Genomic DNA, 24,585 nt, shown 5'->3' with positions numbered 1-24,585 from the left:
CAGCGTTTATCTAATATTATATGTTTGCTATTTTAGTTAATCCATGCTCTAAATGTATTCAGCCTGTTACAAAATGCAGAGAGAACCAAAAAGGTGAAACATGAACTTAGAACACCTCAAAACAAGAAGTGTATAAACAGTCAGTGCAGCAGTGTTCAAGGGTTTGTTCTGAATGAAGCAACAAAAAGGAAAAAACGGTTAAAACACACATGAACACATTCTTTGATCATATTTAATGTAGTAAAATAGCAACAGCAGTAATATCAGTGAAATGTTTCTTTATTTGTTCTTTTCCCGTTTCACCTGATCGTGGATCAATAACCAATGATTTATGAATCTTTTTATTATTTATTTGATCTCCGTTGTCTCTTAAGTCCCGGAAGTTGTGCGTATTGCTTGGATGACGTCACCACGTCGCGTGTCCGTGTCGCTCTGATGCTAATTAGTCATTAGCATCCGCTGCTCCACCTCCCTCACAGGAGCTGCGGCCTTCAGTCCGTGCAGACAGGTGAGGACATGAACCGCGGGAGCTCCACAGGGTGCGTGGGACGTTTGGACTCAGAATGATTCGGTCCAAACTCCAAACAGAAGCTGAAACTCTGCTTTAAGGTCAGTGCTTGATTGCGAGCTACGTTAGCCGCTAACGCTAATCGACGCTGCTTAATTGTTGTCAGGTGTGTTAGCTTGTTAGGCCACTTTGAACCAGTGCTGTTCATGGTGGCCTGGTTCTGACTTTTGTACCATAGCGGTGTGTTAAATCAGTTTTTAAACATAAATTGAACAGCTGAGGGTTCTGTGAGCCTCATGACCCGGTCCAAACTTTAAAGAGAAGCTCTCTCAGGTCAGTTAATACTTTGATTGCAAGCTACGTTCGTTAGCAGCTAATGCTAGTCGGAATTGCTTAATTGTTGTCAGGTGTGTTAGCTTGTTAGGCTAGTGTGCCACATGGTGCCATGTTTCTGACTCTTGTACTGTTATAATGCCTTCTTTTAATTAAATTAGATTGAGCATTAAACAGCTGAGCATCTACACTGTGGTTAATGAAGTTTTGTGGTTATATATAATACATACATATTTATAATACTATATTCTTATTTGGCATCATGTCCTGTTGATGCACTCCCTCATCTAGACCAGGTCCAATCATAGATCGTGCTGCAGGGGTAAACAAATGCACAACTGTTTTTTTTATTTGTGAAACCTTGATTGTGATGATGTAAAACCACTGATGGGTTCATATTGGACCAAACTGGCTCCTTCAAAGCACTGTGTGTGTTTTCCTATAGAAGTCTCTGACATGGTCATGTTCTGACTTTGAAGGTGTTTTAAAGGGAGCTTCACTGCTTGGTTCTCCTCATGCATTATCCATCGTGTCACTAATAATTGAGGATCTAAAATGTACAAAGCTTTGAATGTTGTGGAGTTAAACTGTGCTGCTCTTTCACAGGAGCTGTGCTCTGTCGGTGCCGGAGCTTCAGTTGTGCGACAGTTGGTGTCTTTCAAAGTGGAGCTGGCAGCGTCTCTGCTGCACAAAGTAAGAAGCACTGACGTATGTTGAACTAGCAGGAAGAAGCTTTGGTTTCCACCAGCTTCACATCTTAACAGGCTTTTCTCTCTACCACAGGTGAGGGGGGGCGATGAGACGCCGGAGCTCCACGGTGTGTGTGGGACGTTTGGACCCGGCAGGATGAGTCGGTCCAAACTCTAGAGGGAAGCAGAGGCTCTCACAGAACGGTCAGTGAAGCCCTGAATGCAACCTTTGTTAACAGCTAATGCTAATCAATGTTTCTGTTCATGGATTACTGCTGATGGAGGATTTTAGGAGGAAAGCCTCAGAAATATATATTTTATTTTAATAACAGGTGGACTCAGGTCATAAGTTATAATTCTGAGACAAGTCAGACTCATGCTGGATTATGTACAGAGACTAACATGTGTTTATGAAACAGCCTTTATCTGTGGAAACAATGATGGGTTCAATAATAGGCCAAAAAAATGACTCAACTCTGAAGGTCTGAGGCAAAAACAGTGAATTTCTTCACCTGTAACATACTAAAGGTCAACCAATGTGGGTTTTCAGGACTGATGGCTGTTATAACTAATGTGGGAGGCCTCAGACCCACATGTGAAGCAGATATTTGTGACAGTCAAAGGATCAATACAACAAAGTGTCTGATTGAAAGCTGGGTGAATAAATAAGTGTTTTACTTCCTGCTGTATTTATACATTACATCATCATATGCAGCAGCAGAGGGCGGGGCTTTCTTCTGACAGCAGGATTAGCTGCCCCCCCCTTTAGCAGCAGGTTAGCTTAATGCTAATGTCAGAGGGGCTGTTGAGAGCATCCTGTCCAGCTGCATCACTGTGTGGTACGGAGCCTGCACCGCCACCTGCAGGAAGACGCTTCATCGCATAGTGAGAGCAGCTGAGAGGATCACCGGCGTCCCTCTCCCCTCCCTCCAAGACCTCTACGACAGCCGTCTCACCCGAAAGGCCCTCCGCATCACAGGAGACCCCACCCACCCTTCACACCGCTTCTTCAGTCTGCTGCCATCAGGAAAGAGACTGAAGCCTCCGGGCCAGGACCAGCAGACTGAGGGACAGCTTCATCCACCAGGCTGTCAGGAAGCTGAACTCTCTCCCTGCTGGGCCCCACTTTCTCCCCCTTCCCTTCTACAAAAGAACCCTGACACCCAAGCCCCCCCCCCCCCCAAGATAGGAACTCTGTGCACCAGCCACTTTACCCTGTGCATTCTCTTGCACCCTAGTCATGTCATCCAGTCTCATATAAGCTGCTATAAGTTAAACCATTCCTGGACCGTTTACATTATGCCAATTATGCACCATTACATCCTTTGCACTCTCACTGCATTGTGCCTTATATTTTGTGTGTGCCTCATTGTAGGTACATTTTTTTGCACTTTATATTTATCTTTAGTTTTTAGTTATATGTTATATGTTGCGGAGTGAAGAGTAACGCAATTTAGATTCTCTGTATGTCCAGCACATATAGCAGATTTGACAATAAAGCTGACTTTGACTTGACTTTTGACTCTTCCAGCTGGATGCTCCTTCCACACCTCCTCTGTTGTGTTGTTGTTGTGGGCTGGTTGTTTGTGTTGTGTAGCAGTGAGCCTCCAGTCTAAGTGTGTAAAGTCACATGAAGGCTTGTTGGACAGACACACGTCTTCATGCTTAGTCTTTGTAGGACAGATAAAGACAGATGTAGTTCAGGCATGTCACCACTAGATGGCAGTATTTCTCTCTGTAACTGTTGTGTCTGCTTCAGTGTGAGTTTGTCACTTTATCACAGCACACAGTCACTCAGGTTCATCAAAAAATAGAAACAATGATCAGTTATAGCAGCTGTATGTGTCATTGTATGTGTCATTGATGTTCCTCATCTGTACGTCCACAGGGTGGCGCTGCAGAGCAGAGAGCTGTTTCACCATCTACCAACAGTAGAATTTTAAAATGGGCTCAGCAGATCAGATAATAGATCTGGATCAATAATGATGTCTCTTTCTATGTGTGTCTCTAATAACTGATCATTTGATCATTTATCAATAAAACTTGTTTCCAGATTAAATCCTCATATTTAGTTTGTAGAAACATCAAACCTGTTCTTGAACCGAAACTGAAGGTTCACTTTGTCTTTGTGTATATAGCTTCTCTTATCCTTTGCTGTCTGTACCTGCTGTTGCAAAAATGCAGTTTGCCCATTGTGGGACTAATAAAGTTATTCTTAATCTTGAAATTTTACACAGCACCTGCCCGTGGAACAAGTCAGCTTCACCGTTTGCTGATGTGGATGATTGTGGTTGGTTTTAGACGGGATGGGTCGCTGCCTGCTGGACCTGGGTCTGGGGAGGAGAACCGAAACTGAAGGTTCACTTTGTCCCAGTCTGCATTGTGAGTCCACAGTGAGACACGGAGCTGGAGGCTGGAGCTCGGTGAGTTCAAACTCCATCTGTTTCTTAGAGGCGTTTTTATCCCGAGCCCCGACATTCTGATTATTCTCTGCGAACTCGCAGCGTTTGGACGGGAAATGTGGGGAAGTTACGAGCAGGCAGCAGGAAATCTGTCCTCATAGAAAGACGATGCGGAGCATCTTAACACCACAGACATGAGCGCAGACAGAAACGAACGAGGGCGGTTCTGTTGTTATTACACGAGCTGTCCCTCAGCAGACTATATGGAGACATCTTTTCATCATCAGTCTCCTAAAGAGCGCACGTCCTCTGTGTTTCCATCCTTCAAGGAAAGTGCACACATGACGTAATGGTCAGTGAGTCAGCGCGATGAGAGCTCAATGAATCTCATTTTCCACATCTGCAGCTCTCAGCATGTTTTACGACGGCGTGTTATGGCCATTGTAAGAAAAAATATTCTGAGATTTAAAGTCGCAGATTTGCTTCCGTTTTTCCTGATCATGGAATCATGTTTCCCAGACGTCATCTTCATTGCATACATGCACACGGTTTATGTGCACATGTAAAGTGGATAAAATGTATCACGGTGTTATGAGAGTGGGAGGCCTATATGCCTTATAATAGGAAGGCAGTGAGTACGTGTGTCCTTACCTGTGTGTGAGTGTGCAGGATACAGGACAGCGTGTTTGTGTAGGAGTGGGAGAGAAGATTTATTTAGATTTATTAACAAGAAGTATTTGTACAGCGTAAAGAATAAGAGAACAAAGCTGCCGCCCTGAAGGACAGGACTCTGGTCCCCTTTACTCCAGCTGTGTGACGGTGGGGGTTAACCACGAGCACGAGCTCGAGGTTTTCCGTAAATCTGCGACTTTAAATCTCAGAATATTAGCCCCCCCCCCTCCTCTTCCGGGTCAGTATTTTTTTCTTACAATGGCCGTAATACGCCGTGGTATGTTTAGAGGCATTTCGGTTTTATTATTAACAATAATAATAATAATAATTCTCCTCGTTTTGTGATCATAAATCAAACGTGCAGATTTGGTTACAGCCAGGTTCGGCCTCTGTGTGTGCTGCAGCAGTTCAGACTCAGTTCCTTTCGAGGAACTACTGGCTGCATGGGCCTTTTTAGGAGTGACGTATATAAGTAACTTATAGCTTAAATATGCAAATGGTCCCAATGACATGCTTTCCTTACTAATGCCATGTAACCCTCCTTCACATCAGGTTTGATGTTTCACGGACACTGATAGTGGTCTGGTATAAAGGCATAGGGGCAGGTCAAACTGTCATGTGGGACCTGTAGTAGCTGTTGCTTGTTGGGTCAGAGCCTTCTTCCCATGGTGCAGCTTGGTTCCAGGTAAGAGACACGCATGTGATGTCAAAAAGACACATCAGACCAGGCCATTATTTCTGCTGCTGCATGGTCCAGTCGGTCAGCATGGACACCTGACTTTCCAGAGGCTATCCCCAAAAACAGGGAGCTGCAAGTCTCAGGCCATCCAGCTGTCTGTCCCTTATCTCGCTCCACTCTTAAAGCTACAAGCACCATTTACTCTGAGCTCTTATCAACATGTTGACATGAAATAACTAACATTTCCTTAATAGAATGCTCTGACAGTGTAAATACAAACAATCATTTAAAATTATCATTACTCATGTTAAATCATGTCAAATCATAAATGACTGAAATTAAATGGCCATAAACACAATGTATTCATACGGCACCGAGATGCTAACCGTAGCCAACCAAACCTAAGAGAGCACTACCTACCTACCTCATGAAAGGCAGGTGTTCCTGCTGACTGACCGGATGTTGGTGTATTATCTTCACTGTCTTATAGGTGTCCTGTAGGTTACGTATATAAGTCACTCCCAAAAAGACCCTTAGCAGCCAGGGCCCGCCCATCGCTGCTTGTTGTTATGTTGTTATAATTACATCAGTGTTTAGTGAGTGTGGACAGCGGACGCTGATCGTGGTGATCTGCTGTGTGTTATCAGTAAGTGCACAGTTCAGGCCTCCTTTTGAGTCCAGGTGCAGCCTCATGATCAGCAGCTGTCAGAAAAGTTCCCACAGACCAGTCTGTGGTGGAGAAATGTTCACATTGACGTCTCAGTCTCTCTTATTGATCCTCTGATGTCTCTTCCTGACGCTATGAAGCAGATTTCACCAACAGTTCTTCACTAACAGGATCTGGATCAGACCTCCCATCTGTTATACGGTCTGTGGTTCAGTCATGGATTCTCTCTGATGGTTCTGATGGTTGTTTTCCACCAGCTGACTGTCCTTCAGGTTAAAGTGAGTGTTTGTGGTGAGGCGCTTCCTGCTGTCAGTCTGCACAGAGCTCACAGCTGCTCCTGAATGTAGTTTGTTTGGTACATGTGCAGAATAATAAATATGATTTTATTCTGTCAGAATCACCTTTAGTTACAGTGTGAACCTCAGACCTGCTGGAGGTTCTGGGTCCAGTCTGTCATGGCCCAAACTGTGTGTGTTGTTTAAAGATCTTGTGTTAACAGTAAGAGCTCTCAAGAGCTCCTCTGATCATTCACCTAGTGCTGGGCGGTATGACCAACATCCTATATCACTGTGTTCTTATCATTATTATATGGGTTTCTGGTATTTGCAGTTTTTTCCCTCCATGCATGACGTGTTACATACATCTCAGCTCACACATCATGCAGTCAGACCTGCTGCAGTCCGAGCAGGTCTGAGTCCTATCAGAGTCCCCTCAGAGGATTCACTGTTCTCTGAAAGTGTCTCAGAGTCCTCAGAGACCTTCCTGAACATCTGCATGAGAACATGTTCAGTCCTCTGATCTCTCTTTAAATGTGAGCTCTGAAACCTGGAGCAGCTGAACCCAGCTCCTCTGTTTGTTGTTCACAGGTTAGAAACCAGCTCAGTGCAGAGAAGCTGACTGTTACAGTCTCTGAGTGATCCTGGTTCAGGTCTGAGACTGACTGAAGATGGATAGTGGTGTGGAGGAAGAGGAGGGCAGAGCAGGACCACCAGGATCCATCTGTGAGTCTCTGAAGAGTGGCCATTCCAAAGGAGAACCTCCAAACTTCAGTGCTGAACCTGGACCCTTCAGTCCAAGGTAATTAAATAGTAAATGTAATTACTCTGCTTGACTGCTGTGGAGCTGCAAAGATCTTGTATAAAGCCGACGTCCCACTCTCTGCTGATCACTTTGGTCATTGTCAGTTTGTGTATTGGAGGGTGCACAATCGCAGGAGTGAGACCTCTTCCTGTTAATACAAGATCTTTGTTCAATATAGAGGTAAACTGCCACACAGTGAGAGGCAGCAATGTGCCTTCAGAGATTCAGTCTGCCTGAAATCCATCAGAAGAAGAAGAAGATGAAGACGTCCCTTCCAGAAGAAGTGATGTTGTTACGTGCTGTGTGTTTATAATGCTGCTGAGTCATGATGCTGTTGGTGCTGACTCATTAGTTTCACTGGAGTGAAGTAGTTAGCTGTTGTTGCTAGCACATGCTAATGAAGGCTGATTCAGTCTGACTGCAGCTGTCTGGTAGTTTAAGAGTTAAACACATGGTTAAATGATGACCCTCCATTAAAAAGTATTGTTCTTATCCTGCCATAGAGGAGCACGGTCTGTCAGCATGATGTCTGCATACAGTCTATGAGCTAACACTGGTGGTTGGAGGCAGAGACTGGTGGAGGTGAGGGAGCAGAACACGATGTTGATGCTGACACATTTAAAAATAACCAGCTCACTGATGAAGATGAGTACACCCTTCTTCACAACAGGTGACCAAACCAAACCATAACTCCCCTAAAACCATATTTGGAGAGAAGCATCAATGTTATAACATGAGCTGAGGAGAAATATCCCTGACTGAGATATTCACTATATTCAGACTGGTGGACTAGTTCCTACATCATTTGAATAAGTACAGTTCAAATATGTTTTTATTGTGTTCATCAGACATGGTCCAGATTAATTTAAGGATGATGTGTTTTATTTTAGCCCGCTCATATTTCCTGTAATGACATCTATAATTGGACCTCAGTATTCCTAACACTCTGCTACGAGCCTGAAGTTTGACAGGTCTGCTATAGAGGTTCAGAGCTTCAAGAAGAGGACTGTTATTGAACCATCTAATGATCAGATTATCAGTCCTTTATGTGTTCACTTCACTGATTGATCCATGTGAACAGACACAGAGGACCAGGATCCATCTGTGAGTCCACGAAGAGTGACCGGTCCAAACATGAACCTCCAGACTTAAGTGGTGAACCTGGACCATCAGATCCAAAGTAAGAGAGTTTCTCCTCTGTCCTGTCTGTCTGAGCTGCTTGACACTGATGTTTTTATAACAACTAGAAATAATTTTACTGATGAAGACATGTCTCCACAGAAAGAGGAAGAGGAGCAAAGTCTGTGAGGACACGCAGCTGCCAAGATCAAAACGAAGACAAGGACAAGGTAGGACTGGATATGTGTCTGCTGAGGGACTCTTTTCTGAAACTGGACTTGTGGTTGTGTTGTGTTATACAGACATGAAAGATGTCTCATTGTGGTCCTTGTCTTTCAGGAGATGTTGGTCTGCAGCAGGTTTTAGAGAAACATAAGGTCAGTCTGAGGAGGAGATGTGAACATGTGACTGAAGGAACTGATGAACCAGGAAGTGGAACCCTCCTCAACAGGGTCTACACTGAGCTCTACATCACAGAGGGACAGAGCGAAGAGGTCCAGACCCAACATGAGGTCAGGCAGCTGGAGACAGCTTCCAAGATGGAGACCCTCCATGAGACTCCAATCAGGTGCCAGGACATCTTCAAAGCCTCAGCTGACCGACAGACAGCCATCAGAGTGGTTCTGACGAACGGCGTCGCTGGCGTTGGAAAAACCTTCTCAGTGCAGAAGTTCAGTCTGGACTGGGCCGAGGGCTCAGAGAACCAAGATGTCAGTGTGGTGGTTCTGCTTTCCTTCAGGGAGCTGAACTTGATCAGAGATGAGCAGCACAGTCTTCTGACGCTGCTCCATGTCTTCCATCCAACATTACAGAAGGTCACAGCAGAGCAGCTCGCTGTCTGTAAACCTTTGTTCATCTTTGACGGCCTGGATGAAAGCAGACTTTCTCTGGACTTCAGCACCAGTCAGCGCCTGTCTGATGTCACACAGAAGTCATCGGTCCACGCGCTGCTCACAAACCTCATCCAGGGGAACCTGCTTCCCTCGGCTCTGGTCTGGATAACTTCCCGCCCTGCAGCAGCCAATCAGATCCCTCCTGCGTGTGTGGACAGGCTAACAGAAGTACGAGGCTTCACTGACGCCCAGAAGGAGGAGTACTTCAGGAGGAGGTTCAGTGATGAAGAGCTGTCCAGCAGAATCCTCTCCCACATCCAGACCTCCAGGAGCCTCCACATCATGTGTGCAGTCCCAGTCTTCTGCTGGATCACTGCTACAGTTCTGGAGCACATGTTGACTACAGAGCAGAGAGGAGAGCTGCCCAAGACCCTGACTGACATGTACTCACACTTCCTGCAGGTCCAGACCATCAGGAAGAAGCACAAGTACCATGAGGGACATGAGACCAGTCCTCAGGAGCTGACGGAGGCTGACAGGGAAGTTTTTCTGAAGCTGGGGATGCTGGCCTTTGAACATCTGGAGAAAGGAAACATCATGTTCTACCAAGAAGACCTGGAGCAGTGTGGTCTGGATGTCACAGAGGCCTCGGTGTTCTCAGGAGTTTGTACACAGATCTTCAAAAGAGAGAGTGTGATCTTCCAGAAAACAGTCTACTGCTTTGTTCATCTGAGTGTTCAGGAGTTTCTGGCTGCAGTCTACATGTTCCACTGTTACACCAACAGGAACACTGAGCTGCTGAGAGGGTTCCTGGGAGAAGACTACTGGATGTCACCTCCGGATTACTTCCTTGAAAGAGCCATGAAGAAATCCCTCCAAAGTAAAAATGGCCACCTGGACCTGTTTGTTCGCTTCCTTCATGGCCTCTCTCTGCAGTCCAACCAGAGACTCTTGGGAGGCCTGCTGGGTCAGACAGAGACCAGCCCAGGAATCATCCAGAGAGCCATCAACAACCTGAAGAACATGAACACTGATAAAATCTCTCCTGACAGAAGCATCAACATCTTCCACTGTCTGATGGAGATGAAGAACCTCTCAGTCCATCAGGAGATCCAAGAGTTCCTGCAGTCAGAGACCAGATCAAAGAAGAGACTCACTGTAATCCACTGTTCAGCTCTGGCCTACATGCTGCAGATGTCAGAGGAGGTTCTGGAGGAGCTGGACCTGAAGAAGTACAACACAAGAGTCCAGGGACGACAGAGACTGATTCCAGCTGTGAGGAACTGCAGGAAGGCTCGGTGAGTCCAGATGTGATGATGATTGTGAATCAGCGTAGATTAGTGGTTCAGGGCTTCACAGATCCACACTGTGTGGTTCTTCAGAGGTCCATGTGTTCATTGGAACATGTCAGCTGTGTTTTTGTCTCAGATGTTCTTCAGCTGTGAAAACGTGGATTTTTCAGCTGCTTCTGTTTAAAGCTGTTAAATGAATGAAGAAGTTTTCTTGTTGTTTCTAATCATTGTTCCATTTGACAGATGTTCTTCTGTTTGTGTGTGTTTCTATACAAATCTGATCATTGTTGACATCAGTGTGTAACTGTAGCTGCAGCAGCCGCTCAGTAAGAACACTCAGAATGTGTCTCTGATGAAGACATCCTCATGGTGACTCTGTGGACTCAGACGTTGGTCAGATCTCACTGACAGACTGTGGACAGCATGGAGGCCTGAATGAAACTCCATGTTCTCTGCCTTCATCTGCAGATTACAGCACAGATTAACAGTCTGATGAGGATTATTGTTTTATGTCAAACACAGTCAGATCAGATGAGCTGAGCCACTGATGTGCAGAGCAACATGTCCAACAGGACGTGTCCAGCTGTCTTCAGATGAAGTCCATATAAAGTGTCCTCTTTCATAATAACATGTTTTCTGATGTTTCTGTCATCACAGACTTTCTAAATGTGGACTCTCAGAGACTCACTGTGAAGTCTTGGGCTCAGCTCTGAAGTCCAACCCCTCCCATCTGACAGAACTGGACCTGAACTACAACATTTTGCTGCATGATTCAGGAGTGGAGCAGCTGTGTTCTGGACTGCAGAGTCCTCACTGCAGACTGCAGACTCTGAGGTCAGTTCTCTGTTATTATTTATGATCAGGTTTATGAAGAATGGAGGTCCAGTTTGTCTCAGACTGCACAGAGCACCTGTCAGGACTGACAGACAGAACAGGGAGCACAGACAGTTTGAATGAAGGAGCATCATGGTCCTTCATATCAGCAGGTGTCTCCTCAGTCCTCAGTGGTCTGATGACAGATCAGCTTGTCTGGTGTTCACAGGTGCATTAAAGAGTCGTTGGTGTCAGTGATCATTCTTTCTGTCTGTGAAGAAATCTGCTGAGAATCTGACTCCAATGTTACCAGATACAGAACAAAACCCTCAGTCTGCTTGTGAGGATGGACCACTTGTAGATGTTCAATAATCTATAAGTACAATCAAAGGTTCTATAGAAACAGACATGAACATGTTTGTCTATGAAAGGACTGGATGACCTCCAACTTTTCACTGTTAGACTCAGACCAAACTGAGCTCATTGTTTTTGGCCCAAACATCTCAGATCTAGATTATATGATAACATTCTCTCTCTGGACGGCATCACTTTGGCCTCCAATCCGACTGTGAGGAACTTCGGTGTAACTGTCACATAAATAGGTTTAGTGAAAGATTTTTAAGTTGATGTTAAATGTGTTAAAACATAAGAAGAAGAAATAATAATTTAGTTAAAATGAACTATTGTTTAATTTTCTTCTTTATTTGAATGTTTATTTACAAAGCAAAGAGCAGAGGTCACATGGCCGGAAGTTAATTTACACCAAGGTATTATGGGTACGCTAGCATGAATGCAATGTGATGCACGTTCTGAGAGAAAGCGTATTACTCTACATGTGGTTCGACAGGCGCACACGTTTTCACGGTGTCACAGACGGTGTCTGGTGTTTGGTTTTGAGGAGAGAATAAAACCCCTAAAAAGACATCTGTACGATGCGTGGCCAATATTTATTCGAACCAGTGTAGCTACAGTGAAAACGTAACGCCAAGATGGCCGAGAGTTCAGAGTGACGACCACCGCGGGCGCGAGGAGAAGAGAGGAGACCACGCCGTCGCAGAGGAAGCGTGTGGCCAGACGATCGCCAGTGAAGGCGCTGGAACGGTGACTCGCTGGTTTACGGGAGAAGACGGACGAGTCTGCTCCGAATCACGGCATGCAAATAACCAGAGACAGAGAGAGAGAGTGTATCGCCGTTTCGCCAGCAGAGGGAGCTACTGACCAGCCTATGCCACAGCTTCACAAACATCCTCTCTACAAGCTCCAAGAGGTGCTAGCTTCACTCCACTGCGGTTCATCAGAGTGAATCAACAGAGTCATCAGGTTTGACTGTATCACCCCACAAGTGATGGACAACAAAATAACAAGATATCCTTTGGAAATTGTGGTTTAAGTGAGACATAGTCCTGATTTTACATTATTATAGCCACTAAGTTCCTTTCTTCACTCTACAATCATTGTGTTAGTGATAAATGTCCATTTAACAATGCAAATGCATAAGCATAGAGTGTAATAGGATTTTTGAAAAGGTGAAAATAACAGGTGTTATTCTAGAGATTTACATGTTCATATTGTGTTGACCAGATAGAATGCATTATGTCAGTTCATGATGATCAGTCACAAATTGGTGAATATGATGAACCAATTGAACATATGCAAGCTGAATTAGTAAGACTAAGAGTACAATTAAAAATTCAGACTGATGAAGCTGAAAGGGACAGACTAGAGTCATGCATAGGTGATATCCATGCAAAAATGAAAATGCACCGATCAACAGAGCACAGTACAAGTGCAGCAGAGAAGGTAGAACCCAGGAAGTCTTCACGGGAGAGAAAGATAACACTCAAGATGCAAGAATTCAAGCAACAAGAGGCTTCTCAAAAAGAAAGCAAATTCTTCAAGGTGTATGAAAGTTGGAAAGAACATGTTAGAGCTGCACGCACCAAACTTAAAGAAGAATGTTCAGACCAAGACTTGGCTGACCTAATGGACAATGTTGAGGGTATGGAGGCACAAGTGAGAGATGTGTATGAAAGTATACGGTCTCAGTCAACACCCTCTACAGATGTCAGAAGAAAGGTGGACTCCTGCACAGCAGTAACGAATGATATAATGGGACTAATGAAGGTACGCATGAGTGAGGTGGGCATGGAGGAGTTTGATGCTGAAGCAGAAAATTCCAGACTGTGTGTAGTACTAGACAAAGAGCATGCTCAATCAGTGTTTGACCTTAAAAGCTCCAAATTCACTGCTTCTAGCCACCACTCCAGCTATGTGTTAGAGCAGCAGATCATTGCAGCAAAAAGAGCAGAATGTGCTGCAGAATTGGCAGCTAAACAGGCAGAGGTGAAAATGGAGGAAGCTATTGCTGCCCAAAAGCAAGAACTTAAGAGACTGGAAAATCAGAGAGATCTTCAAGTTATTGCAGCAAAGCTTAAGGTGTACTCTGAAGCTGATTCAAGTGAGGCTAGCAGTGGAAGCAAAACAGAGCACAGGAAAATGGCAAGTTGTTCTCCAGTACCTGCTAAGGAAGTGAAAAAAGAGCAAGCATGTGAGGGCAATGATAAAGAGCAGACCAATCATACTAACCATGAAGCAGCTTTAATACAAGCATTACATGACACAATGTCCCTTACCAGACTCCCTGCACCAGAGCCCTCAGTCTTTACAGGAGACCCGCTAAAGTTTCTGGAGTGGAGTACAAAATTCAAAGCCTTAATTGAAAGAAGATGCACAAACCCAGCTGACAGGCTATTCTATCTCCAGAAGTACATCAGTGGTGAAGCACAATCTGTTTTGGAAGGAAGCTTCTACAGGAAAGATGATGAGGCTTATCAGCAGGCATGGGAGGTACTGAATGCACGATATGGTCATCCCTTTGTAATCCAGAGAGCATTTAGAGATAAACTGAGCAGCTGGCCAAAGATAGGTTCAAGAGAGTCCTTTAAGCTCAGACAATTCAGTGACTTCCTGACTGCCTGTAGTAATGCCTTACCACATGTCAAAGGTCTCCAAGTGTTAAACGATTGCGAAGAAAATCAAAAGATGCTACAGAAACTTCCTGACTGGGTGACCTCCCGCTGGAATCGGCATGTCACAAAGCAACTGAGAAAGAGTGAGGAGTACCCCAGTTTCAAAGAGTTTGCAGAGTTCGTGTCACAAGAGGCAGAAATTGCATGTAATCCTGTAACATCATTCCAAGCAATAAAGCACACTGAAGAAAAGCCATCTAGAGATGTAAGGCGTCCAAAAGCTAATGCGTTTGTTACAAATGCAACAGTGTCAGAGAAATCACATCCTGTGACAAAAACAAACAGTGTGGCTAATAACAGGCCCAAAGATGCAAATACATCCTGGAAAGTGAACAGTCCATTGTCTGACCAAATCACATGCATGTATTGTGGAGCAAATCACTCAATCTACAAATGTCAGGAATTCTCCAACAAGTCTAAAGAGGAAAAAAGGAAGTTCATATTGGATAACAACCTGTGCTTTGGGTGTCTTAGGAGAGGACATAATTCGAAGGACTGCAAAAGTAAAGCCACATGTGGGATATGTAAAAAACATCATCCCACACCACTTCATGAAGACCGTCCCTCTGTAGCAGACTCATCTGCTAATGCTACGCAGGTGGATGAGAACACATCTTCTCTCTCTTGTAGTGTAGAAAAAAGCGATGGTGGGAGTACGTCCATGATAGTGCCTGTATGGATTTCTTCAAGCACTAACCCTGTGGCAGAGAGCTTAGTGTACGCCCTCCTGGACACACAGAGTACCAACACCTTTGTAGATAAGGAGGTATGTGGAGAAGTGGGTGCGGGGTCAGAGCCAATCAAGTTGAAGCTTACTACTATGATGGGAAAAGATTCCATCGTTCAGAGTGAGAGAGTTAGTGGCCTTAGAGTTAGAGGTTTCCATTCTCAAAGCTTTATCAACTTGCCACCTGCTTATACCAGAGACTTTATCCCACTGGAGCGTTCACACATTCCCACACCTGATACTGCCAAAAGATGGAACCATTTAAACAGTATAGTGAAGGAAATACCAGAGAGGATGGATTGCAAGGTTGGCCTCCTAATTGGTTATGATTGTCCAAGAGCACTGACACCACGTCAAGTCATTACAGGGGGTGATGAGGATCCATATGGCATCAAAACTGACTTAGGCTGGAGTATTGTTGGAAGATCACCACAAGTTGCAAAGTCTAAAGAAGTGACAGGTCTGTGTCATCGTGTGTCTGTTAAAGAGCTGCCTTCATTGACACCACTGAATGTCATCAGAGCCCTTGAATCAGATTTCAGAGACACTAATACTGGTGAAAGGAGCATTTCACAGGATGACATACTGTTCACGCAGCTGTTAAATCAGCAAATACACCAGAATGCAGATGGGCACCTGGAAATGCCACTGCCCTTTAAGACACGCCCACATCTGCCAGAAAACAAGAAGCTAGCAATGGTCAGGTTGACACATTTAAAAAGAAAATTGGAGAAAAACGCAAAATTCAAAGATGACTACACCAAATTCATGGAAGGTGTTTTTAAAGATGGTGATGCAGAAAAGGTTGAAAACCAACCAAATAAAGGAAATGTGTGGTATATCCCCCACCAAGGTGTTTATCACCCAAGAAAACCGGGAAAAATAAGGGTTGTATTTGACTGTTCTGCCAAGTATGAAGGCATAGCTCTGAATGATCACTTATTAACGGGACCAGACCTCACAAATGGGCTCACTGGTGTGCTCTGCAGGTTCAGAAAACACCCAATCGCTGTAATCTGTGATGTCGAGAAAATGTTCCACAGGTTTCATGTGAGTCCAGAGGACCGGGATTACTTAAGGTTTCTTTGGTGGGAGGACGGCGACACAAGCTCTGAACCAAAAGATTATCGCATGAGAGTCCATCTCTTTGGAGCAGCATCGTCTCCTGGATGTGCGAATTATGGAATGAAATATTTGGCATGTCAAAATGAAAATGAGTTTCCTGTTGCTGCCGACTTTATCAAGAAGAACTTCTACGTGGATGATGGTCTCATCAGTGTGGAGACAGTGGATGCTGCCATCAAACTTGTCCGAGAAGCACAAGAAGTATGTGCAAAGGGAAGATTGCATCTTCACAAGTTTATCTCCAACAATAGGGAAGTTTTGGAGTCAATCCCTGACAGTGAACGAGCCAGCGGAGTTCATGATGTTGATCTCACTCATCCTGACCTACCACTACAGAGTGTGCTAGGAGTAAAGTGGTGTGTGAACAGTGACACCTTTTCCTTCAAAGTCACTATGGAAGAGAAGCCAGCAACAAGGCGAGGGATACTCTCAGTTATAGCCTCTGTATTTGATCCCTTAGGCTTCCTAGCTCCCTTTCTTCTATTGGGCAAGAAAATACTACAGGAGATGTGCCGAAAGGGCATTGCATGGGACGAACCACTGCCTGGAGATTTAAAACCACAATGGGAAGGTTGGCTGTATGATCTGAGGAACCTGCAGCAGGTCCAGATCCCAAGATGTCTCATTCCAACAGAGCTAGGGAAAGTCCAGAGAATAGAACTTCATCATTTCTCAGATGCAAGTAGCCAGGGATATGGACAATGCTCATATATCCGAGTGTTAAGTAAAGACAGAGTGCATTGCTCATTAATCATAGGAAAAGCTAGGGTTGCACCCACAACAGTTGTAACCATCCCTAGGCTTGAGTTGACAGCTGCAGTGGTCTCATCTGCAGTTAGCAGCATGCTAAAAGAGGAGCTTGAGCTCAAGATTGATCAAGAGTACTTTTGGACTGATTCCCAGGTAGTTTTAGGCTACATTAACAATGAGGCCAGAAGATTCCATGTTTTCGTGGCAAATCGAGTCCAAAGAATACGACAAGCAACTGACCCAGGACAGTGGTACTATGTTGAGTCTGACCAAAATCCTGCTGACCATGCGTCTAGGGGTCTCCGTATAGCAGAGCTGATTAGTTCTTGTTGGCTCACTGGTCCCAGATTTTTGTGGGAAAGAGAGATTGAACCTGCTAAGCTATCACCAGAGCTCTTGGTGGGAGATCCTGAAGTCAGAACAACACAAGTACTGCAAACAAATGTCATAGAAGACAACTTTTTAGAAAGATTCAGTCGATTCTCAAAATGGCACACATTACTCAATGTAGTTGCACGAATCCAGCGATTAGCACACAGAGACAAACTGCCCAGATTCATAAGTGTTGAAGACAGACGTCAGGCAAGTGTTGTGCTGGTAAAATTGGCACAAAGGGAAGCCTTCAAAGAAGAAATGAGGCTGTTGAATGACAACAAACTACCACACCATCACCCGCTGTCTCAACTTGATCCAGTCTTGTTGGACGGTGTTCTCAGGGTAGGCGGGCGATTGAAGCAGTCTTCCTTGCCACTTAACCTGAAACATCCAGTAATACTACCTAAAGAGGGCGTGATCACGCATCTGATCTTAGACTACTGTCATGAGAAGACTCAGCACCAGGGTAGAAGTCAGACTCTCAATGAGCTAAGAGCTAATGGATACTGGATTGTCAGTGGCAGCAAAGTGGTGGCTTATCACATCAGGCAATGTGTTACATGTCGGAGAGCTCGTAGGCCTACTGAAACACAAAGAATGGCAGATTTACCGGTTGACCGTGTGGATCCTTCCCCTCCTTTCTCATATGTTGGAATGGATTGTTTTGGGCCATTCTACACAAAACAAGGCCGAAAAGAGTGTAAGAGATATGGTCTCATATTGACTTGTTTATCCTCAAGGGCAGTTCACATTGAAGTTCTTGAAGATCTAACAACTGATGCCTTCATAAATGCATTGAGATGTTTTATAGCCATCCGTGGAGCTGTGAGACAAATAAGGTCTGACCAAGGCACAAATTTTGTTGGAGCGAAGAATGAGCTAACAAAGACACTAGGAGAAGTGGACAGAGACAGATTGACTACCTTTCTGAGTGATAAGCAGTGTGATTTCATTATGAATGTGCCAGATGCAAGTCACATGGGAGGTGTCTGGGAACGGCAAATAAGGACAGTTAGGAGTGTTTTGAGTTGGGTCTTTGCGAAAAGTGCTGGCAGGTTAGATGACGCCTCTTTGAGAACATTCTTCTACGAAGCAATGTCGATTGTAAACAGCCGCCCACTCACTACTGACAGCCTAAACGATCCGAAAAGCCTAGAGCCACTCACCCCTAACCACCTGCTCACAATGAAAACCTCCGTCCCACTGCCTCCACCAGGAAAATTTGTGGCAGAGGATCTATATGCCAAAAAACGTTGGCGCAGAGTTCAGTATTTAACTGAGCAGTTTTGGAGTAGATGGAGGAAGGAATATCTGGCAGCCATCTCCCTCAGACAATGCTGGCATGCTTCAAGGAGAAATGTAAAGATAGGAGATGTTGTCATTGTGAAAGAAGAAGGTCTTTCCCGCAATGAATGGAAATTAGGAAGAGTGCAGGATGTTTGTGAAGATGAAGATGGTCTTGTGAGAAAGGTCACCATACAACTGGGAAATAAGAAGTTAGGGAAAGATGGTCATCAACTTTCTACTCCTTCTATTGTAGAGCGTCCCATTCACAAGTTGGTTGTGCTTGTAGAAAGTAACTAAAGTCTGTTAAGTTGGTATACACACCATTGATAAGTTCAGGAAATTACTAGATTTATTCATGCAAGGTTTTCATAAATCTTAGTAATTTGGTGGGAGTGTAACTGTCACATAAATAGGTTTAGTGAAAGATTTTTAAGTTGATGTTAAATGTGTTAAAACATAAGAAGAAGAAATAATAATTTAGTTAAAATGAACTATTGTTTAATTTTCTTCTTTATTTGAATGTTTATTTACAAAGCAAAGAGCAGAGGTCACATGGCCGGAAGTTAATTTACACCAAGGTATTATGGGTACGCTAGCATGAATGCAATGTGATGCACGTTCTGAGAGAAAGCGTATTACTCTACATGTGGTTCGACAGGCGCACACGTTTTCACGGTGTCACAGACGGTGTCTGGTGTTTGGTTTTGAGGAGAGAATAAAACCCCTAAAAAGACATCTGTACGATGCGTGGCCAATATTTATTCGAACCAGTGTAGCTACATTCGGAGTTCTCTTTGATCAGGACATGTGGTCTATCCCTCATATGAAACAGGTCTCTCAGACCGCTTCTTCCACCTCAGAGCATCCTCTCTCAGAGTGATGCTGAAAAACTCCTCCATGCTTTTGTTACTTCTAGACTGGACTACTGCAGCTCACTATTGTCAGGATGTCCACTTTACTGCATGAACAGCTGCAGCTGGTCCAGAAGCAGCAGCTAGAGTTCTGACAGGAAGCAGCCAAAGGGATCATATCTCTGCTGTTCTAGCGTCTCTTCACTGGTTCCCAGATAACTGTCCATGTAAGAAGCTCTCTGATTGGCTGGAATGAAATGATGAACAGTTTGTGTTCCAACATGTGTGATCGTATATTGATCCTGTAATGACAGACTGACTGAGGTCAGCAGCAGGTTATTGATCTGTGTTGACATAAACAGGTGTGAATGTTGCTGACATGTTGATGAGAACACACACATAGATCTGATCATTTAAAGTCATCTGATTGATTATCAATCATTTCATCTGTTATTCTTTCATCTGTTATTTCTATTCAGATTGAAGGGCTGCAGTCTGTCAGAGATCAGCTGTGCTTCTCTGGCCTCAGCTCTGAAGTCCAACCCCTCCCATCTGACACATCTGGACCTGAATGAGAACAACCTGCAGGATTCAGGTGTGAAGCAGCTGTGTGGCGTTCTGCAGAGTCCAGATTGCAGACTGCAGACTCTGGGGTCAGTTCTCTGTCTGATACTCTTGTAAAATTCAGATATTCCATCCATAAAGCTTTTGTCCATATTGTAATACAGTAATATGAATCTTCTTATGCTGCATATGAATGAGTGTGTCGTACATGTTAGTGTACATACAGTTCAGATTATGTGTTGTTCTTCAAGGATCATGTAACCAGTCGTTTCTGTTCCTTCCAGTCAGTGAATGTCTTTTGTTATTGTGCTCACTCACTTCCTCTGGTTTACATGTCAGAGATAGTTTCTGTGTAGAGAGAGAGAGAGAGAGAGCTGTAGTCACACCTGTGACCTGGTCCCTTATAGAACACTGCTGCTCTTCAAAGGACGAGCCAAAGCTGAGATGGTGTTTAGCTTCTGAACTGTGTAGGCACAAGCCAACAGTTTGGTGCCGTCTGAGCCTACATTTATAACTTTAATTGTTTCAAACAGAAAAACTTGGCAGTGGAAAACGTGAGCGGCAGGTTTTCAGTTTATCGGACAAGTGTTTTTATTACATGCGTAACTTCTAACATAAATACTCCACAAGGCTCTTAACATGATAAAATTAAAAAACAAACACATCAGGACTGGCCCATACCAGTTTAATAACGCGGCGTGCTGCCAGCATTAACATTTAAAAAAGTCAGTTCACTATAAACGTTTTTAAAAAGACTCAATAAAAACTATATTTAGTTCAGTTCAATTCAATGTTATTCATACAGCACATTTTACAATCGCAAATTGTCTCAAAGTGCTTCACAGAAACCCAGAGCCTGAACCCCCTTAAGATGACTGTGGCAAGAAAAACTCCCTTTAAGAGGAAGAAACCTTGAACAGGACCCGTCTACTTAAGGAGGAACCTTCCTGCTGCCAGTCGGCCGGGTAGAGGAGGAGAAGAAGAGGGAGACAGGACAGAGAGGATGAAGGAGAGAGAGAGGAGAAGAAGAGGGAGACAGGACAGAGAGGATGAAGGAGAGAGAGGAGAAGAAGAGGGAGACAGGACAGAGAGGATGAAGGAGAGAGAGGAGAAGAGGGAGACAGGACAGAGAGGATGAAGGAGAGAGAGAGGAGGAGAAGAAGAGGGAGACAGGACAGAGAGGATGAAGGAGAGAGAGAGGAGAAGAAGAGGGAGACAGGACAGAGAGGATGAAGGAGAGAGAGAGGAGGAGAAGAAGAGGGAGACAGGACAGAGAGGATGAAGGAGAGAGAGAGAGGAGAAGAAGAGGGAGACAGGACAGAGAGGATGAAGGAGAGAGAGAGAGGAAGAAGAGGGAGACAGGACAGAGAGAATGAAGGAGAGAGAGAGAGAGAGAGAGAGAGAGAAATAGGAGCAAACATGCAGCAAGATGAAACGGTGATTATATTATAATGGATATCTATATATATCATCAGTCCATAAGTAGTAATAGTAATTTGATAGTAATCAAAGCAAAGATGAGCAGCAGGGGCTGATGAAGTCAATGAGCACAGGAGAGTTCAGGGGCCGGACTGCAGGTCAGAGAGAGAGAGAGAGAGAGAGAGTGAGGCACAAAACTACGAGGAAGACAGTGAACACAGATATTAACTGACAAAGATGGCTACCTGTTCCAGGCAGTTTATAATGCACTTTACCTGCAGTGAATTGTAGGCTACAGCAGCTGTTTTGATGGGGCTCTGTGCAGACACCCCCCCTCTCTATGCAGGCACAGTGGAGACGGGACCAGGCAAGCACTCAGGAAGATTTGGCTGAAACCGCCCGACCCTACTGTCCAACATGATCCTGCTTCATGCACTCAGACACAGAGTCCCCTGTTAGCCAGAGCTAAGACTGGTTTCTGTTCTTGACCTAAATCCAGTCTAGTTTAGTAAGATCCCCATTAACTGCTGCCAAAGCAGTAGCTCTTCTTCCTGGGGTCTGTAGACTTCAAAACAGTGTTCTTAACATAAAACAATACGTTATACAGACAAAATGGAGTGCACACATTCCTACATGACAGTACAGCAGCGTACTAAAAACTAAAACAGTGAAACAGCAGCTCTACATTATTCCTTATCACAGTTACAGTTATGCTACTATAGGGTTCATAAGTTCCATAGTTTTTCCCTTCAACCATTCTTGACAAAGAAGCAGCAAATATAAATAATAACAGTTATTCTAGTGTCAATACATAAAGTCAGTGCATTCATTCCAAAAACCAAAAGCTGTGAACAGAGAATTCCAGCCACCATTGCTCTGTACTGCACTGTCCTTTGCATGAGGGTAGTTCCACACGGAGGTGACAAAGAGCGACTCTCTGACTGACCAGTGGAATATTGATGCTCAGCACTGAACAATAAGTCTGCTGTAAAGTATTTTTGGCATTTTTGTAATAATAACTTTTCTAATAAAGTTAATAGCAGTTTTAATAACAGTAAAGTTCAACAGGGGTTTGTGTGGACGTATAAATAGAATCATCCTAAATTCTTAAATTCAGTCTGTTACAGTTACAGTCTTGTTACAGAAACTGTAGAAAATGTCCTTTGATAGCTGTTAAAGTCAGTTAACCTTAAAGGCTGTTTGGACACAATAATGTTCATCTGATCATTGAAACTCATCTGATTGATTATCAATCATTTCATCTGTTATTCTTTATTCAGATTGAAGAGCTGCAGTCTGTCAGAGATCAGCTGTGCTTCTCTGGCCTCAGCTCTGAAGTCCAACCCCTCCCATCTGACACATCTGGACCTGAGAGGAAACAATCTGCAGTATCCAGGAGTGAAGCAGCTGCTGGATCTTGAGCAGAGTCCAGATTGCAGCCTGCAGGCTGTGAGGTCAGTAGAGGGGTGGAGTCAGTCTGTGCTGCTTTCAGCTGTACTAAACACAGTCAGTATCACAGATCCAGTGTTTCCTGTGAAGCTGCTGCCTTCTGATTGGCTGCTTTCCTCAGTGATGCTGTGAGAATGGTGACCTCCATGTCTCTCTGTCAGAGACAGATGAGACGTCCATCAGCACACAGAGACTCTGTCTTTAAATGGGACAGCAGGACGTCCTCAGTAAAGTCTGTGTTGATGACTCAGCAGTCTGTCTCCACTGAGAGTGAAACCTGCAGAGGACACAGACTTGATGCTAAAAGTCTGCAGCTCTGTGAGCTCAGAGCTCAGTGTGTTCACTCCAACACGTTAACATGAGAGCTGGAAGGAAGCAGCTGCTGCACTGCTGCTCTGAACAGGACTGAAGTCCTGCTGCTCTGAACAGGACTGAAGTCCTGCTGCTCTTTATACTGGATGATGCTGCTGATGGAGGGAGTCTCTGTCCACACTCACTCACCTCCACACTCATTCTCTCTTTAGGTGGAGGAAAAGAAGAGGACGGCGTGTGTCCTGAGGATCAGGGTCATCATCTTCATCATCATCATCATCATCATCTTCCTCCTTCTCCTCCTCCTCCTCAGTTGGTCTCTGGCAGCAGTCAGACTGTGTCTCAGTAAAGGTGGATCTCTCTCTGCTCCGTCAGTCTGACAGCTCATCTTCACTGAACTGCTTCACTTAAAGGTGGATGTTCCTCCCTGAAGAGCAGCTGCAGAGTCCGTCCACGTTGAAGAGATGTTCAGAACTTGAAGGAGGTCTTCAGGTGTCTTCTGCTCTGATCCTGCTTCCATCTTGAACTCTGTCAGTCTGTCATGGTGGTTCTCTCAGGGTCTCTTTGGGTGTGGACTCATTTGATCAGCTGCTGGTTCTATCTATCTATTGATTGATCATGAAGCTAACATCTGTGATCAGTTCAATAAATCCTGAAAATGAACAATTTATCAACATTTCTGACAGAAACTGTAAATGACCCCAAAGTAATATGTGCATGATTACAGGCATTTAAAGCTTTTATTTTGATATTTCCTGTTGAGCCGGACCTTTATTTTGATAGAACTGGCGGCATAAAGGGTTAAAAAGAACCAGGTCAGGAGTAAAGCCTCAGTCCAAGGGGCCATCAAGGTGTGTTGTGTGTCACAGTGTAGAGGATGTGTTGTGTTGAGCTGCACTCTGAGTAAGGTGTTGATGAATGTGGCTGATGTTTAATGTGACACATGGTTTAGTTGTTGACTTTGTGCTCAGCTCTGACTTTGGTTCATGTCCTGTGAGGAATCGTTAAAAGTCTGTAAACCATCAGTTCTGGCTGACGTCTTTGGACCGGATGCTGCAGAAACAACGACAGAGTCTGAACTGTAGAACCATCAGCTGTGTTCATGTCCACACACGTTGCAGCGCTGCAGCATGTTTGTGTTGTTGTGTGTCTCTTTGTGTCCACTGTTGTGCTCTGACTGTGGGGCTGCAGACAGAGCAGAGACTCACATCAGCTGCTCCCATCATGGTCTGAATGTGGACAAACTGTCTCCAGGCTGTCCTCCTCTTCCAGCTGGATGCTCCCTCCACACCTCCTCTGTTGTGTTGTTGTCGTTGTGGGCTGGTTGTTTGTGTTGTGTAGCAGTGAGCCTCCAGTCTAAGTGTGTAAAGTCACATGAAGGCTTGTTGGACAGACACACCTCTTCATGCTCTGTCTTTGTGGGACAGATAAAGACAGATGTATATGGAGCCAAATCGGGGTCATAAGTTTTGTTCACCTGAAAAAATAAAATTCATTCAAACACTAAAACTTGAAACTGAAAATGTATGTTTTGATGTATGTTTCAGTTCAAATTTTTTTTGAATCAATTGTTTATTTTCAGGTTTCATTTCAATAATTATTTTCATATT

General features: G+C 44.3%; 1 protein-coding gene across 2 annotated transcripts in view; it reads left to right on the top strand.

Moving 5' to 3' along the window:
* LOC114452823 (NLR family CARD domain-containing protein 3-like) overlaps positions 1-24,585 on the top strand; it is a 1,046,161-nt gene that overhangs the window by 26,958 nt on the left and 994,618 nt on the right. The window contains exons 2-8 of one of the 2 annotated variants that reach the window (XM_028432283.1): positions 6,817-7,027; positions 8,112-8,210; positions 8,312-8,379; positions 8,489-10,280; positions 10,932-11,108; positions 19,711-19,884; positions 22,495-22,668. In XM_028432283.1, coding sequence (XP_028288084.1) covers positions 6,897-7,027; positions 8,112-8,210; positions 8,312-8,379; positions 8,489-10,280; positions 10,932-11,108; positions 19,711-19,884; positions 22,495-22,668 — 2,615 coding nt within the window. In that variant the 5' untranslated portion in view covers positions 6,817-6,896. The remainder of the gene's footprint in view (positions 1-6,816; positions 7,028-8,111; positions 8,211-8,311; positions 8,380-8,488; positions 10,281-10,931; positions 11,109-19,710; positions 19,885-22,494; positions 22,669-24,585) is intronic. The other variant, XM_028432284.1, reaches the window with a different exon arrangement.

The sequence above is a fragment of the Parambassis ranga genome, chromosome 20 (assembly GCF_900634625.1).
Source record: "Parambassis ranga chromosome 20, fParRan2.1, whole genome shotgun sequence".
NCBI classification, from domain to species: domain Eukaryota; kingdom Metazoa; phylum Chordata; class Actinopteri; family Ambassidae; genus Parambassis; species Parambassis ranga.
This window is presented reverse-complemented; position numbering and strand designations above follow the sequence as displayed.